Source organism: Podarcis raffonei, chromosome 10 (assembly GCF_027172205.1).
Source record: "Podarcis raffonei isolate rPodRaf1 chromosome 10, rPodRaf1.pri, whole genome shotgun sequence".
NCBI lineage: Eukaryota > Metazoa > Chordata > Lepidosauria > Squamata > Lacertidae > Podarcis > Podarcis raffonei.
The window spans coordinates 71061271-71075071 of record NC_070611.1 but is presented as its reverse complement, the minus strand read 5'-3'; the positions used below and the strand labels follow the sequence as shown (position 1 = coordinate 71075071).

General features: G+C 45.7%; 2 protein-coding genes and 1 long non-coding RNA gene across 4 annotated transcripts in view; 1 reads left to right on the top strand and 2 right to left on the bottom strand.

Moving 5' to 3' along the window:
* The window catches only part of FBH1 (F-box DNA helicase 1), a 39829-nt gene extending 37281 nt beyond the window's left edge, over nt 1–2548 (top strand). For both annotated transcript variants that reach the window (XM_053405072.1, XM_053405071.1), the window contains one exon: nt 2271–2548. In XM_053405072.1, coding sequence (XP_053261047.1) covers nt 2271–2438 — 168 coding nt within the window. In that variant the 3' untranslated portion in view covers nt 2439–2548. The remainder of the gene's footprint in view (nt 1–2270) is intronic.
* Nucleotides 2549–3748: 1200 nt separating this feature from the next.
* The window catches only part of LOC128421841 (uncharacterized), a 100877-nt gene continuing 90824 nt past the window's right edge, over nt 3749–13801 (bottom strand). Inside the window, exon 2 of the long non-coding RNA XR_008332380.1 lies at nt 3749–4161. This is a non-coding gene — a long non-coding RNA (uncharacterized LOC128421841). The remainder of the gene's footprint in view (nt 4162–13801) is intronic.
* Nucleotides 10444–13801, bottom strand: part of LOC128421833 (uncharacterized) — a 45969-nt gene continuing 42611 nt past the window's right edge. Inside the window, exon 8 of the mRNA XM_053405085.1 lies at nt 10444–11001. The gene's annotated coding sequence lies outside the window, so the exon portion shown is untranslated. The remainder of the gene's footprint in view (nt 11002–13801) is intronic.

Below are 13801 nucleotides of genomic sequence, written 5' to 3'. Positions count from 1 at the left end.
TCCCGCCGGGCGCGCAAGGCTTGCAGACACTCGCCCGAAGCACGGGGAGCCTTCTGGAGGGCTCCCCGTGCTTCGGGTGACAGGCTGCCGCCCCAAGCCTCACGCGCTCGGCGGGACCTCCCGCCGGGCGCGCAAGGCTTGCGGACACTCGCCGGGGCTGCAGGCTGCTGCCCGCAAGCCTTGTGAGCCCGCGGGAACTCCCGCCGGGCTTGCAAGGCTTGCGGATAGCTTCCTGAAGCCTGGAGAGCGAGAGGGGTCGGTGCGCACCGATGCCTCTCGCTCTCCAGGCTTCAGCGAAAGCCTGCATTCGCACCATAGGACGCACACACATTTCCCCTTCATTTTTGGAGGGGAAAAAGTGCGTCCTATGGTGCGAAAAATACGGTAATTTCTCTCCACCCTATCTCGTTCTGTGTGTTGCTAGTGCAAAACGTTTTACTGGTTCTACAGTTTGTTCCACCCATTTACCTGTTCTGGAGTTTTGCTTTGTTCTTGTATTGCCCCTCAATTGATGCCCCTGTTTGCTTCACCATTCGCTTAGAAATGGGAATTGGCTCGATATTAATAATAATTTTAATATTTATACCCCGCCCATCTGGCAGGGTTTCCCGAGCCATTCTGGGCTGCTCCCAATAGAATTATAAAAACACAATAAAACATTGGACATAAAAAAATTCCCGATACACTGTTGCCTCTGACGGGAGGGCGTTTCATAGGGTGGGTGCCACCACCGAGAAGGCCCTCTGCCTGGTTCCCTGTAACCTCACTTCTTGTAGTGAGGGAACCGCCAGAAGGCCCTCAGAGCTGGACCTCAGCTGGACTGGGCTGAGCGAGGGGGGTGGAGACGCTTCTTCGGGTATACTGGGCCCAGGCCGTTTAGGGCTTTAGGTAAGCAACAACACTCTTGAATTGTGCCCAGAAACATACTGGGAGCCAATGGAGGTCTTTCAAGACCGGTGTTATATGGTCTCGGCGGCGGCTCCCAGTCGCCAGTCTAGCTGCCGTGTTCTGGATTAGTTATAGTTTCTGGGTCACCTTCAATGGTAGCCCCACGTAGAGTGCATTGCAGTAGTGCAAGCGGGAGATAACCAGAGCATGCACTACTCTGGTGAGACAGTCTGCGAGCAGGGAGGGTCTCATCCTGCGTACCAGATGGAGCTGATAAACAGCTGCCCTGGACGCAGAACTGACCTGTGCCTCCATGGACAGCTGTGAGTCCAAACTGACTCCCTGGCTGTGCACCCGCTCCTTCAGGGGCACAGTTACCCCATTCAGGACCAGGGAGTCCTCTACACCTGCCCTATCCCCCAAAACAGTACTTCTGTCTTACCAGGTTTCAACCTAAATCTGTTAGAGCCGGAGCCAGCAGGCACCGCCTTCCGCCCTCCTCTTCCTCGCATGCATTCTGCAGACGCAGAAGCAGGTTAATAATAATACACTTCTTTTTCTACTGCCCTATTTATGAGCTAATAAGAACTAAGCTCCTCCTCTTGATCCCGCCCACCATCACATCTAAGGAAGACTGTTTGAAATTCCTTCTTGTAGACGCAAATCCCCAAATTTCACGTGGGGTGGCAATCTTTATAGTGCAGGCTTTGAAACTTAGGGCTACACTGACTGGGTAGTGTGTCCCAGACCTGGACCTGTTTTAATTCTTTGTATTACCTTTTTAACCTAATGTGCCGAGCCTATTTTGGGGCCATTATATGTTTTATATACATCTGCATTTTAGATTCCCGGCGCTGGCAACTAAATTTTTACATTATTGTTTTAGGGTAATTTAAGTGTCTTATCCTGCTATGGCTGTATGCTAATGCAATAAAGGTTAAATCAAATCAATAATAATAATAATAATAATAATAATAATAATAATAATAATAATAATAATTTATACCCCGCCCATCTGGCTGGGCTTCCCCAGCCACTCTGGGTGGCTTCCAACAAAATATTAAAATACCGTAATGCATCAAACATTAAAAGCTTCCCTAAACAGGACTGCCTTCAGATGTCTTCTAAAAGTCTGGTAGTTGTTTATTTCCTTGACATCTGGTGGGAGGGCGTTCCACAGGGGGGGCGCCACCACCAAGAAGGCCCTCTGCCTGGTTACCTATAACTTGGCTTCTCACAGTGAGGGAACCGCCAGATGGCCCTCGGCGCTGGACCTCAGTGTCCGGGCAGAACAATGGGGGTGGAGATGCTCCTTCAGGTATACACTTCGTTCCGCAGAGCCCCGCAAAACTCACACGAGTCCCTTTGACTTTTCCCGGCAGAGCGACGGAACCAAAGAGCCCGACGGCTACCTCTGCGACACTTGTGTGCAGCAGCGCCTGGCCCTGACATGGCCGACCATCGGCTTTCGTGTGGCCCAAGCCACGGACGGCGACGGCGAAATTTCCGAGGTCCCGGAGACCATCAACATCCTCTTTGAACGTTTTTGAAGGGGGAGAGAGGCCTCGCCGGGGATCGCACTCCGTCGGGAGACAGCGGATAAGAAAGCAGTTTTTTATTAGGACAGGTTGAGCTGTCCTGCTCCTAGGAAAACTGGGTTGGGGTGTTTTGGGGGGTGAGAGGAAAGCTTGCCTTGCCTTCTGTGTGCCCCCAAAGTTTTTCGACCTAAAATACCACTGGGCCTGTGGTCTGGATGGCATGGCTTGGTGGGCAAAGTGGGGAGAATTTTAGCACAATGCTCAATATATTGCTCCTCTTGCACTGGTAGGGACTGGGGTGTCACAGGGTGTAGAGGTTCATGGGCCAAAAAAGTCTGCGTGCCCCTGCAGCAGAAGGTCTTTCCGAGTGTGCCAGTAGCATATTCTGGTGCCCATAGTGCCCTGCAGGTGTCGATTCGCCACCTACTTTCCGCTTGCTAAGCTTTTGCTATAAACTACATTAAAACTCTTGTCTATTTCAAGTGTTGAGACGTATGCGTGTCTGCATTCGTATTGTTTACATTTTTATTTGTTTGTTCCTTTCGTAAAACCACCTTGGGAATACTTTTTGAAAGTGCCAATACTTGCAGCGGCATGTGAATAAATAACATGAAAGGTTGCAATCCTGACCCACAAACTTTTTTTTATTCATTTTATAACACAACTAAACAACACAAACAGAAAAAAAAACAATACAAACAAATTCTTGTCTTATCCTTATTTTTTCTAAACATTGTTAGGTGGGCTTCCCCAAGTCCCCCCATCTGATTTTCATTTTACCTCATCTTTAGCAGTTTACATATATCATAATTTTTAACCTTTTTTATCACATTTTACCATCAAAAATCTTCACATTTTATCACTTACAAATAATACTATTTTAAAATACACTATCTTCTACTTCTAACCCTACAGCCTATATCCAGTTCCAAAGCTATTCTAAGATTTAAATATTCACATATTTTTTCAAATATTCTTTAAACTTCTTCCAATCTTCTTCCACCGTCTCTTCTCGCTGGTCTTGGAATCTCCCAGTCAGTTTGGCAAGTTCCATATAGTCCATCATCTTCATCTGCCATTCTTCGATGGTTGGTAAATATTGTTTCTTCCAATTCTTCGCTTGTATTCTTGCAGCTGTTGTGGCATACAGACCCACAAACTTAACTGGGCAGCAAGCCTCATTTGAACTCCATGGGCCATACTTACGAGTAAACGGGCTCATTGGATCATTCCTCACTTAATAGTAGGGCTTGAAGGCTCAAGAGGAGCAGTGATAAAAATTGGGTGGGTTTTTTTAAAACCCTCCTTCCTATTTAAATGTGAACATGTGATCTGCAGGGACTTCTTTTTAAAAAATTATAACCCCGAAGAAATATATCTGTATTCCACCCAACCTACATTTCCCCCCCTAAACTGATTTTGGTTGCTATCTTTTTTTTGGTCTGAAGGACTATCTGTGCGGCTGCTGTTCTTCTTTGTCTTTGCAATCGCCATATCTGTAGCAGCAGCAGGAGGAGTTTTGAGGAGGTGGACCATTTTGCAGAGAGCTTGTTTTTACTGGGGTGGTCAACCCGTGTCTGGGCTACACTGGGCTTCAAAATGTGGGCGGAGGCTCACACTGATCACATGACAGCCCAAACCAAACAGAGTCCACATGCAAAATTAGGCACCTTGAGAAAGGCTCACACTTTCCCCTGGCATCAAAACAAAACAAAAAAATTCCTTCCAGTAGCACCTTAGGTAAAGCTAAAGGGACCCCCTGACCGTTAGGTCCAGTCGTGGCCAACTCTGGGGTTGCGGTGCTCATCTCGCTTTATTGGCCGAGGGAGCCGGCATACAGCTTCCGGGTCATGTGGCCAGCTTGACTAAGCCGCTTCTGGCGAACCAGAGCAGCGCACGGAAACGCCGTTTACCTTCCCGCCAGAGCGGTACCTATTTATCTACTTGCACTTTGACGTGCTTTAGAACTGCTAGGTTGGCAGGAGCAGGGACTGAGCAACAGGAGCTCACTCCGTTGTGGGGATTCGAACCACCGACCTTCTGATCGGCAAGTCCTAGGCTCTGTGGTTTAACCCACAGCACCACCCGTGTCCCCTTAGCACCTTAGAGACCAACTAAGTATTGGTATGAGCTTTCGTGTGCACGCACACTTCTTCAGATACCTTCAGATTTCCCCTGGCATGCTATCTTTTTAACTGCAAGGGAATATTCAGCCAGGCTGAGCCCTCCCACCCCCTTGAAATCTGAACTCATCCAGTCCAGACTGCAGTTTTGCACATATCGGTAAGAATATCTGATACACGCCCATAGCCTTATCTCTTTTGCTCTCCATCTTCTGTGTTTTTCCTGTGTGCGGGTATTTCTTCCTCTTGAGATACGATTAAATAAATAAATCCTTGTTAAATAAATAAATAAAAATAAAGTTTCTAATCAAAAACCTTTGTACTATGGCCAGATTTTGCAATACGTGTATTTTGCAATAAACAAGTTTGGTTTATAACGCCACCGACCAATCTTTTCTTTGAACAAAGCCCTTTGGCATATTGAATTAAAAAATAATATTAATAAGGAATCAGCAGACTGGAGTATATCCTAGAGAGACAGGATTTGTTTCCATGCCACAGAAATCCATTATGCAGTTGGGTGTGTGAATATTGACTTCTAAGTGAGACGCTTCCCTGCTCTCTTGTGGAAAGGAAAGTTTATATAAAATGGAAGAGAGCCGATTCTTTTTAATCCCTCTGGATTCTCAAGTGTATCCCAAGCGGCTCATTGTTTATTTTGTATTGTGGTTTACCAATATTGTGGGATTTGTATGCTGCAGACTTGCAGGGCTTTATTTGGGTAACCTCCTAGCATTTAAATATTTAGGCTTAGATTTGGAGTCCGAGCACAAGGGAATGTCATAAAATTTTTTGTAAGCCACTCTTTGGATAAAGGGCAGGATATAAATAAACGGAAGAGCAGAGAGGTTCCTGCCCTGAGGAGATTTAGGAGTCCCTTCTTCTTCTTTGGCTATCCCTTGTAGCCGAATAAGATTGTCTTCCATAAACACGGTTTTAATAATGAGTCTGTAAGTGACTGTGGAGGACAATTCTGGATCCACACGTCCCTCCACAGTGGGGACATTGGTTTCCGGGCACAAATTGATCACGGTGTGGATTTGCCAAGCGTGCCTTCCTCTTAGCACGTTTCTCCCTTTCGTCCTGAGTTCGAGTGTCTTCAAACCCATGACACCTTTGGCAAAGGCTGTTCTCCAACTGGAACGCTCGCAGGCCAGTGTTTCCCAGTTGTTGGTGTGTATACTACATTTTTAAAGATTTGCCTTGAGAGAGTCTTTGAACCTCTTTTGTTGACCACCAGCATTACGCTTTCTATTTTTAAGTTCGGAATAGAGTACAGTGGTACCTCGGGTTAAGTACTTAATTCGTTCCGGAGGTCTGTTCTTAACCTGAAACTGTTCTTAACCTGAAGCACCACTTTAGCTAATGGGGCCTCCTGCTGCTGCCGCACCGCCAGAGCACAATTTCTTTTCTCAACCTGAAGCAAAGTTCTTAACCTGAAGCACTATTTCTGGGTTAGCAGAGACTGTAACCTGAAGCGTATGTCACCCGGGGTACCACTGTAGTTGCTTTGGAAGATGATCATTAGGCATCCACACAACATGACCAGTCCAACGAAGTTGATGTTGAAGAATCATTGCTTCAACGCTGGTGATCTTTGCTTCTTCCAGTACGCTGGCATTAGTTCGCCTGTCTTCCCAAGTTATGAGCAGACATGCAGAGGATTGCGCTGCTGGTTTGCAGAAGTTCCTTTCTATACTGTTGTATAATTGTTTTGACCTGCGATTGAGTTTCCCCTTTTGCATCATGCCCAGCAAAGCCCTATCCTGCAGCTCTGATTGTCCCATGCTGGGTGCTGGGATTTGGAGACCAACAACATCTGGGGGGGGGGGCTGCAGAATTTCTCCATCTCTGTTCCAAAATTACCATCCTTGTGCATTTTATTTAAACTGCTGCATGTGTGGAACGAGTCTTCTGTTGCCACGAGGTGGCAGCACAGCTGATCTGGAAAAAAACCAAGCCGCTCAGCAATGATCTCCTGAGTCCCATTGTGGTCGCACTTTTTTTTCTGGCACAACTCCTGCGCCAGTCACTCTGTTAGCATCCCTCACAGGGTTGTTGAGGATAATACTGGCTCTCTGGCAGAATATCTGAGCCACAATATTTTCAGCAGGAGTAATTTCCCAGGAAATGTGCAGCGTTCAACAGCAGCTGCAAAATCTATGCAGGAAAGCTGGTTCAGTTTACTTATTTGGCAAGTTCCTCCTTCTCCTTGCATTATTCCACCTCTTAAATTCTAGACCATGGGTAGGTAAACTAAGGCCCGGGGGCCGGATCCAGCCCATTCGCCTTCTCAATCCGGCCCCCAGACAGTCCGGGAATCCGTGTGTTTTTACATGAGTAGAATATGTCCTTTTATTTAAAATGCATCTCTGGGTTATTTGTGGGGCATAGGAATTCGTTCATTTTTTCTCTCCCAAAATATAGTCCTGCCCCCCACAAGGTCTGAGGGACAGTGGACCGGCCCCCTGCTGAAAAAGTTTGCTGACTCCTGAGCTAGACTATCCACCCTCATTCTCATCATGGGTGGCAAAGATTTTTACTTGCAAATCCCCTCCGCTCTTCCCACGCACCTCCTAAATCTGTTGCAAGAGTTGCTCCAACCTGCCAAGGAATGAGGAAAAAAACGGCCTGAAAATAAATATTAATCCAAAGTCAAAGCTGAGCTGAAAGCAGCCAGCTCCCAGCAATAATTTTTTACTTCCTGTGTGAATAACTGCAAGTGCTTTGCCTGTCCTTGATTTCCCTACCAATTCTGCTCGGCTGGGGAGGGCGGGATATAAATAAAATTTATTATTATTTATTATTATTATTATTAAAAGAAAGAAAAAAATACGTTTCATGGTGATGGGTAGATTTTTGTCTGGTAAAGAAAAGGAACGTACAAAACCATGAATTTAAATGTCATATTGGCCCCGTTAAACATAATGCCTTGTTTGTCCATGAAACCTAAGTAGCTTTATTTGCCCTGTTCTTTGCAAGTCCCAATAATTACAATGGGATATAGAGGTAAATTGGACACCCCTCGCGCTGATTGCAGCTTCAGAGGGGGTGCTTTTCATAGAATCGTCGAATCCATGTGGATCCGCGCTCTGTAACCACGTTTTTGCGCCATTGTGGCCCCATGTAACAGTGGGTGCGTGATTTGTTTGGTGCAGGCTGTAGCCATGGACATGCAATGTGATCTGATGGTGAATTTGGGGTGACCCAATGCAAAAATCCTGAGTACCCATGTGCTTTTACCTCCCCCCTCCCAGGCAGCCTCCTTTATCGCTAGCGTCCCTTATCTCCCTCCTGATTGCTTGCCAATCAGCTGCTTCCTTTCAATACCCCCTTCCCTCTTTCAAAAAAAAGAAAAGGAAAAAAAAGCATGACCTGCTCTTCTCCCCTGGGCAATTCGGCTCCAGGGACCACGCATTGGCTCCATAAGACGCACAGACATTTCTGTTATGTACTGAAGTTCTCACCCTGGGCCAGCAGGGGGATACTGTAGATAGTTTTCACTCAGGTCCGCATATGCAAATAAGGGATTGAAAGTGACGTTCAGTGATTGGATAGTTACAGAAAGTGGTTACTGTTGCGTTGTAGTGGAGCTCTATATAAGCAGGCTGGCTGAACCCTTCAGTTCAGTTCTGTTCTGGCCTGTGAATAAACAAGAGCTGTTTGAAGAATCGCTATGTCGTCTGATATGTTCACCCACAACTTAACAATTTCCCCTTAATTTTTAGGAAGAAAAAAGTGTGTCTTAATGGAGTGAAAAATACGGTAATTATCTGCTGCTGCTCAGCACAGTACCTGCTATGCATGCTCTCCTGTTCTCTGCTCCAGGCATGAGAAAGGATTTTCTGCAGGGCCTAAGGCTGGTTGGGTTTACCTGCAAAACTCTCTGCTCTTAGGCTGCAGATCAGACCTTGCTTCCACAGCACAGGAGGCAAAGTTTATTCCGTTCTTGAGCTTGTCAGCAAAGGCTTTCCCTCCCTGTACCTCACTCAGATGCCACAAAGCTCATAGAGACTCAAGAGCTTTGCCCTCGAGGGCAAAGGGCAGGAGCTGGTAAAACTGCGACTGTTTTTTTTTTTAAAAAAATTATCTTTCCTGACAGCTGTGCATACCTTACGTCAGCTGGGAAAACAGGCTGTGTTAAGGCTACGCTCTTTTTTTTTTGCTATTCCCTGCCCACCCACCCCCAAATTCAGTTGCAACGAGAAACACGCATGGACCTGTTGCAGGGATTTATGTATAGGTTGGGGGTGGGTTGCCCCTCCAGCAGATATCATGCACATGCAGCCCACTACCAAAACCAGCACAATCACTTTTGTGATTTTTTGTGATGTCCCCACAAAACACTCCATCACAGTTTCTTCCTATCTATTCAAAGGGCCTCTGCTGCACAATACCAAATGTTAACAATTCGCTGATAAATGTCTCTATGTTTCTGAAAACGTCAGAAATTCATATAGACCTGTGAGCTCAGCTACTCAGCAGCCCCTCTGCCTGAGGGATAATTCCTGGCATCCTGATACCCGAGTGCCAGACAGGTAGCCATTCCAGAAATAACAAACCCAGATGAAGACAAAAGGGTGTGATTAACTTGGCTGGGAAACAGGGAAATGTAAATATCTCTTTTGCTTCACTTGATGGGTGTTTGGTGGAGGGCAAGGGGAACCATGGGGCAGGGTCCAGGATGCTCAGATTCCTGCCACCAGACCTCCCCTTTCATGATGTAACCATGATGTATAAGTGATGTAGTTTGGGGGGTGTAACATGGGGATTAGCAGCTAATAAAAGTTTGGGGGCTCTTTTGTTCAGGGCTTCCATCTTCTTCCACCTGGTGGCAGGTGGGAGTCCTGTCGCGACAGTCTTCAATAAAGACCAAGCCTACTGGCTGCTGTTTTGCTCTGGTATTCCTGGCTGGTGTCCTTGTCTTTTGTCCAAATGAGCCCTCAGATTTCTCTGTTAACAGACCCACAAATTCCTTGCAGCTGTGCCACTTTAAAATGTATCTTGTGGTTTTTTTCCCCATCTTGCATTTTTATGTTGTGAACCGCCATTTTTCCAATTAGCTTCTCTCTAAAAAGAATAGGTGTCTTCTCTTTTGCTTTCTCTGTCCTTCTGGCTGTTTTAAGAGCTGCCAGCAAACAAAAGGGGCATTAATAATAATAATAATAATAATAATAATAATAATAATTTGTATACTGCCCTATTCCTGCAGGTCTCAGGGTAGTTACAACGTAAAATCACGAAATGAAAACACAAAACACATAATTAAAATAAAAACGACAACAACCCAATAACACACACCCCAAACACATTTTAAAAGGGCACTGGACACTGCTTGGTTCAAGTCAACTTTTAAAGTAATATACAGATGGGTCTTGAACTTGTTTTGTAAAGTCGTTTTTGTGCTGGAGAAGAAGCCCCCACATCCGGAAATCTCAAATACAATTTGATGAAAGCAAAGTTATTAAAGGGTGGCTTTGTAAGAGAGGTAGGTTTTGGTTACACTTTACAGAAACTGAACACCCCCTCTCCCCACGTTCAGAAAGGGTCTATGAGAGACACACTGAAATGAGTAATTTAAATGCTAGACAGTCCATTGGTTTTAGAAGTCTTTAATTGGTTGGCAGTTTTTTTGGGGGGGAACCCACAAGATTTTCACAGAGGCATTGAGACCCCACCATGTCATCTCCTCCTCAGACAAATAGTTTGGTTTCTCCTCCTAATGGCTGGCTCAATCTACTTCTCTTAACCATGAAATACTCTTTAATGCAACTCGTTCGGTGCTTTTAAATACCAACTTGTTTTATCAAGAGTATGAGGTTTCCTGGCTAAGAGTTGGGATGCATGGGAACGGGGGCAGTTTTAGAACTGTAACCCCCCAAGGATCCCCCTGCAAGGCCTCAAGACCCCCTTTCTTGCAAGCACCCCCCGAAGCAAAGGGCTCACTTGGGTATGTGCCCATTGGGTCCTTGGGCTTTCTTGACCCTTATGAAGAACATGAGAAGAACCCCACTGGACCAGAAGAATGACCTACCTAAATTAGCACCCTATTAAACAACTAGACACCTATGGGCAGCCCATAAACAACAGGACGCGAGCACAACACTGCTCTCTCCATATCTGAACCCCAAATGCTTTGGTATTTGGAGGCAAGCTGCCCCGATCCTTGAGGTAAGCGTACAACCAGCCATGACTAGTAGTCACTGATAGCACCATCCTCTACGGACCCGTCTATTCCCTTTAAAATCTGCCCCCTTAGAATGAATGGGGCATCAATGTCAATTGCAGCCTTAGCCGGAATGACCCAAGACGTCGCAGCCGCCTCAACTTCATCCATTGCCTCTCCAGCTTCAAATCTGAGCCCAGCCATGTCTTCCCAGGGCTGTCAAATGTTTTCTTCCTGCTGAGAAATCTTCCTTTCTCCCTCGACATCTCTGGCGCGCTCATCCCACCTGAAAGAGGGAACGGAGGTCGTCAAGGCCTACTGAGGGGAACAGAAGCAGTGATCTGTGGGCCTGACAAGATGTCTCGGGAAGTGTGCTGTCTCCCCGGGGCTAAGATCCAAGATGTAACTGAACGACTGCAAGGAATCATAAAACCCACTGACAAATACCTCTTCCTCTTGGTTCATGTGGGAACCAATGACATTGCAAGCAATAGCCTCCAGAAGATCAAAAGAGACTACGAGGCTCTGGGCAGGAAATTGAAGCAATTAAATGCACAAATTGTCATCTCATCTGTCCTCTCAGTTGAACGACGTGGCCCAGGGAGAGAGGGGAAAATAGTGGAAGTGAACAGCTGGCTTCGCAAATGGTGTAAACAGGAACGGTTTGGATTCTTAGATCACGGACTGCAGTTTCTTGAAGATGGACTTCTGGCAAGCAATGGGCTGCACCTCACAACGGTTGGGAGGAATGTTTTTGCCAAAAATCTCAGAAACCTCATCAGGAGGGCTTTAAACTGACTAATGTGGGGGAGGGAGACAGTGCTCCTGAAGGTAGGAGTCTATCAATAGATGAAGATGATCATCCAAATGTCATAGACCAAATGGAGCAAACAGCACGCAGACCTAGTGGTGGGAGAAAAAAATCCTTAAATAAGAGACACGGGGGAATGATTAATGGATTTCAATGTCTGTACACTAATGCACAAAGCATGGGAAATAAACAAGATGAGCTTGAGCTCTTGGTACAGCAAACTAAATATGACATAATAGGCATCACTGAAACCTGGTGGGATAAGTCCCACGACTGGAATGTAATAATGGAGGGATACAATCTATTTCAGAGAAACAGACCAGACAAGAAAGGAGGAGGAGTAGCGTTATATGTCAGGGATGTGTATACCTGTGAAGAGATCCAAGATTTAGAACCTCAAAGCCAAAGTGAGAGCATTTGGGTCAAAATTAAGGGAGAGAAGAATAACAGTGACCTCATTGTGGGAGTTTACTATAGATCCCCAAGCCAAACGGAGGACATAGATGATGCCTTCCTGGAACAGATGGCCAAGCATGCAAAAGGAAGGGAGATAGTAGTAATGGGGGACTTCAATTATCCGGATATTTGTTGGATGTCAAACTCAGCCAAAAGCATAAGGTCAAACAGATTCCTCACTGGCCTTGCAGACAACTTCATTGTCCAGAAAGTGGGAGAAGCAACAAGAGGAACAGCCATTTTAGATCTGGTCCTAACCAATGCTGATGACCTGGTTAGTGGGGTAGAAGTGGAAGGATCATTAGGCGCGAGTGATCATGCTCTTCTGAAGTTTAATATACAGCGGAAAGGAGCAGCCAAGCATACTAGGACTCAATTTCTTGACTTTAAGAAAGCCGACTTCATAAAACTTAGGGAAGTGCTGGGTGAGATCCCATGGACAGTAATACTAAAAGGAAAGGGAGTTCATGATGGCTGGGAGTTTGTTAAGAGGGAGATAGTAAAAGCACAACTTCAGGCAATACCAATGAGGCGGAAACATGGAAGGTGCCTAAAGAAGCCAAGGTGGTTATCTAAAGAACTTTTAACTGAGTTAAGATTAAAAACGGATGTGTACAAAAAATGGAAAAGGGGGGAAACCACCAAAGAGGAATTCAAACAAATAGCCAGCACGTGTAGACACAAAGTCAGAAAAGCTAAAGCACAGAATGAACTCAGGCTTGCTAGAGAGGTTAAAAGCAACAAAAAAGGCTTTTATGGGTATGTTCGTAGCAAAAGGAAGAACAAAGAAACAGTGGGGTCACTCAGAGGAGAAGATGGTGAAATGCAAACAGGGGACACAGAAAGGGCTGAACTCCTCAATGCCTTCTTTGCCTCAGTCTTCTCCGATAAAGAAAACAATGCCCGACCTGAAGAATTTGGAGCAAATGATTCAGCAGAGGAAACACAGCCCAGAATAACTAAGGAGATAGTACAAGAATACTTGGCTAGTCTAGATGTATTCAAGTCTCCAGGGCCAGATGAACTGCATCCAAGAGTATTAAGAGAACTGGCAGATGTGATTTCAGAACCACTGGCAGTCATCTTTGAGAATTCCTGGAGAACAGGCGAAGTCCCGGCAGACTGGAGGAGGGCAAATGTTGTCCCTATTTTCAAAAAGGGGAAAAGAGAGGACCCAAATAATTACCGCCCAGTCAGTCTGACATCAATACCAGGGAAGATTCTGGAGCAGATCATTAAGCAAACAGTCTGTGAGCACCTAGAAAGGAATGCTGTGATCACCAATAGTCAGCATGGATTTCTGAAAAATAAGTCATGTCAGACTAACCTGATCTCATTTTTTGACAAAATTACAAGCCTGGTAGATGAAGGGAATGCAGTGGATGTAGCCTACCTTGATTTCAGCAAGGCATTTGACAAGGTGCCCCATGATATTCTTGTAAAGAAGCTGGTAAAATGTGGTCTTGACTATGCTACCACTCAGTGGATTTGTAACTGGCTGACTGACCAAACCCAAAGGGTGCCCATCAATGGTTCCTCTTCATCCTGGAGAAGAGTGACTAGTGGGGTGACACAGGGTTCTGTCTTGGGCCCGGTCTTATTCAACATCTTTATCAACGACTTGGATGATGGACTCAAGGGCATCCTGATCAAATTTGCAGAACTGGGAGGGGTGGCTAACACCCCAGAGGACAGGATCACACTTCAAAACGACCTTGACAGATTGGAGAACTGGGCCAAAACAAACAAGATGAATTTTAACAGGGAGAAATGTAAAGTATTGCACTTGGGCAAAAAAAATGAGAGGCACAAATACAAG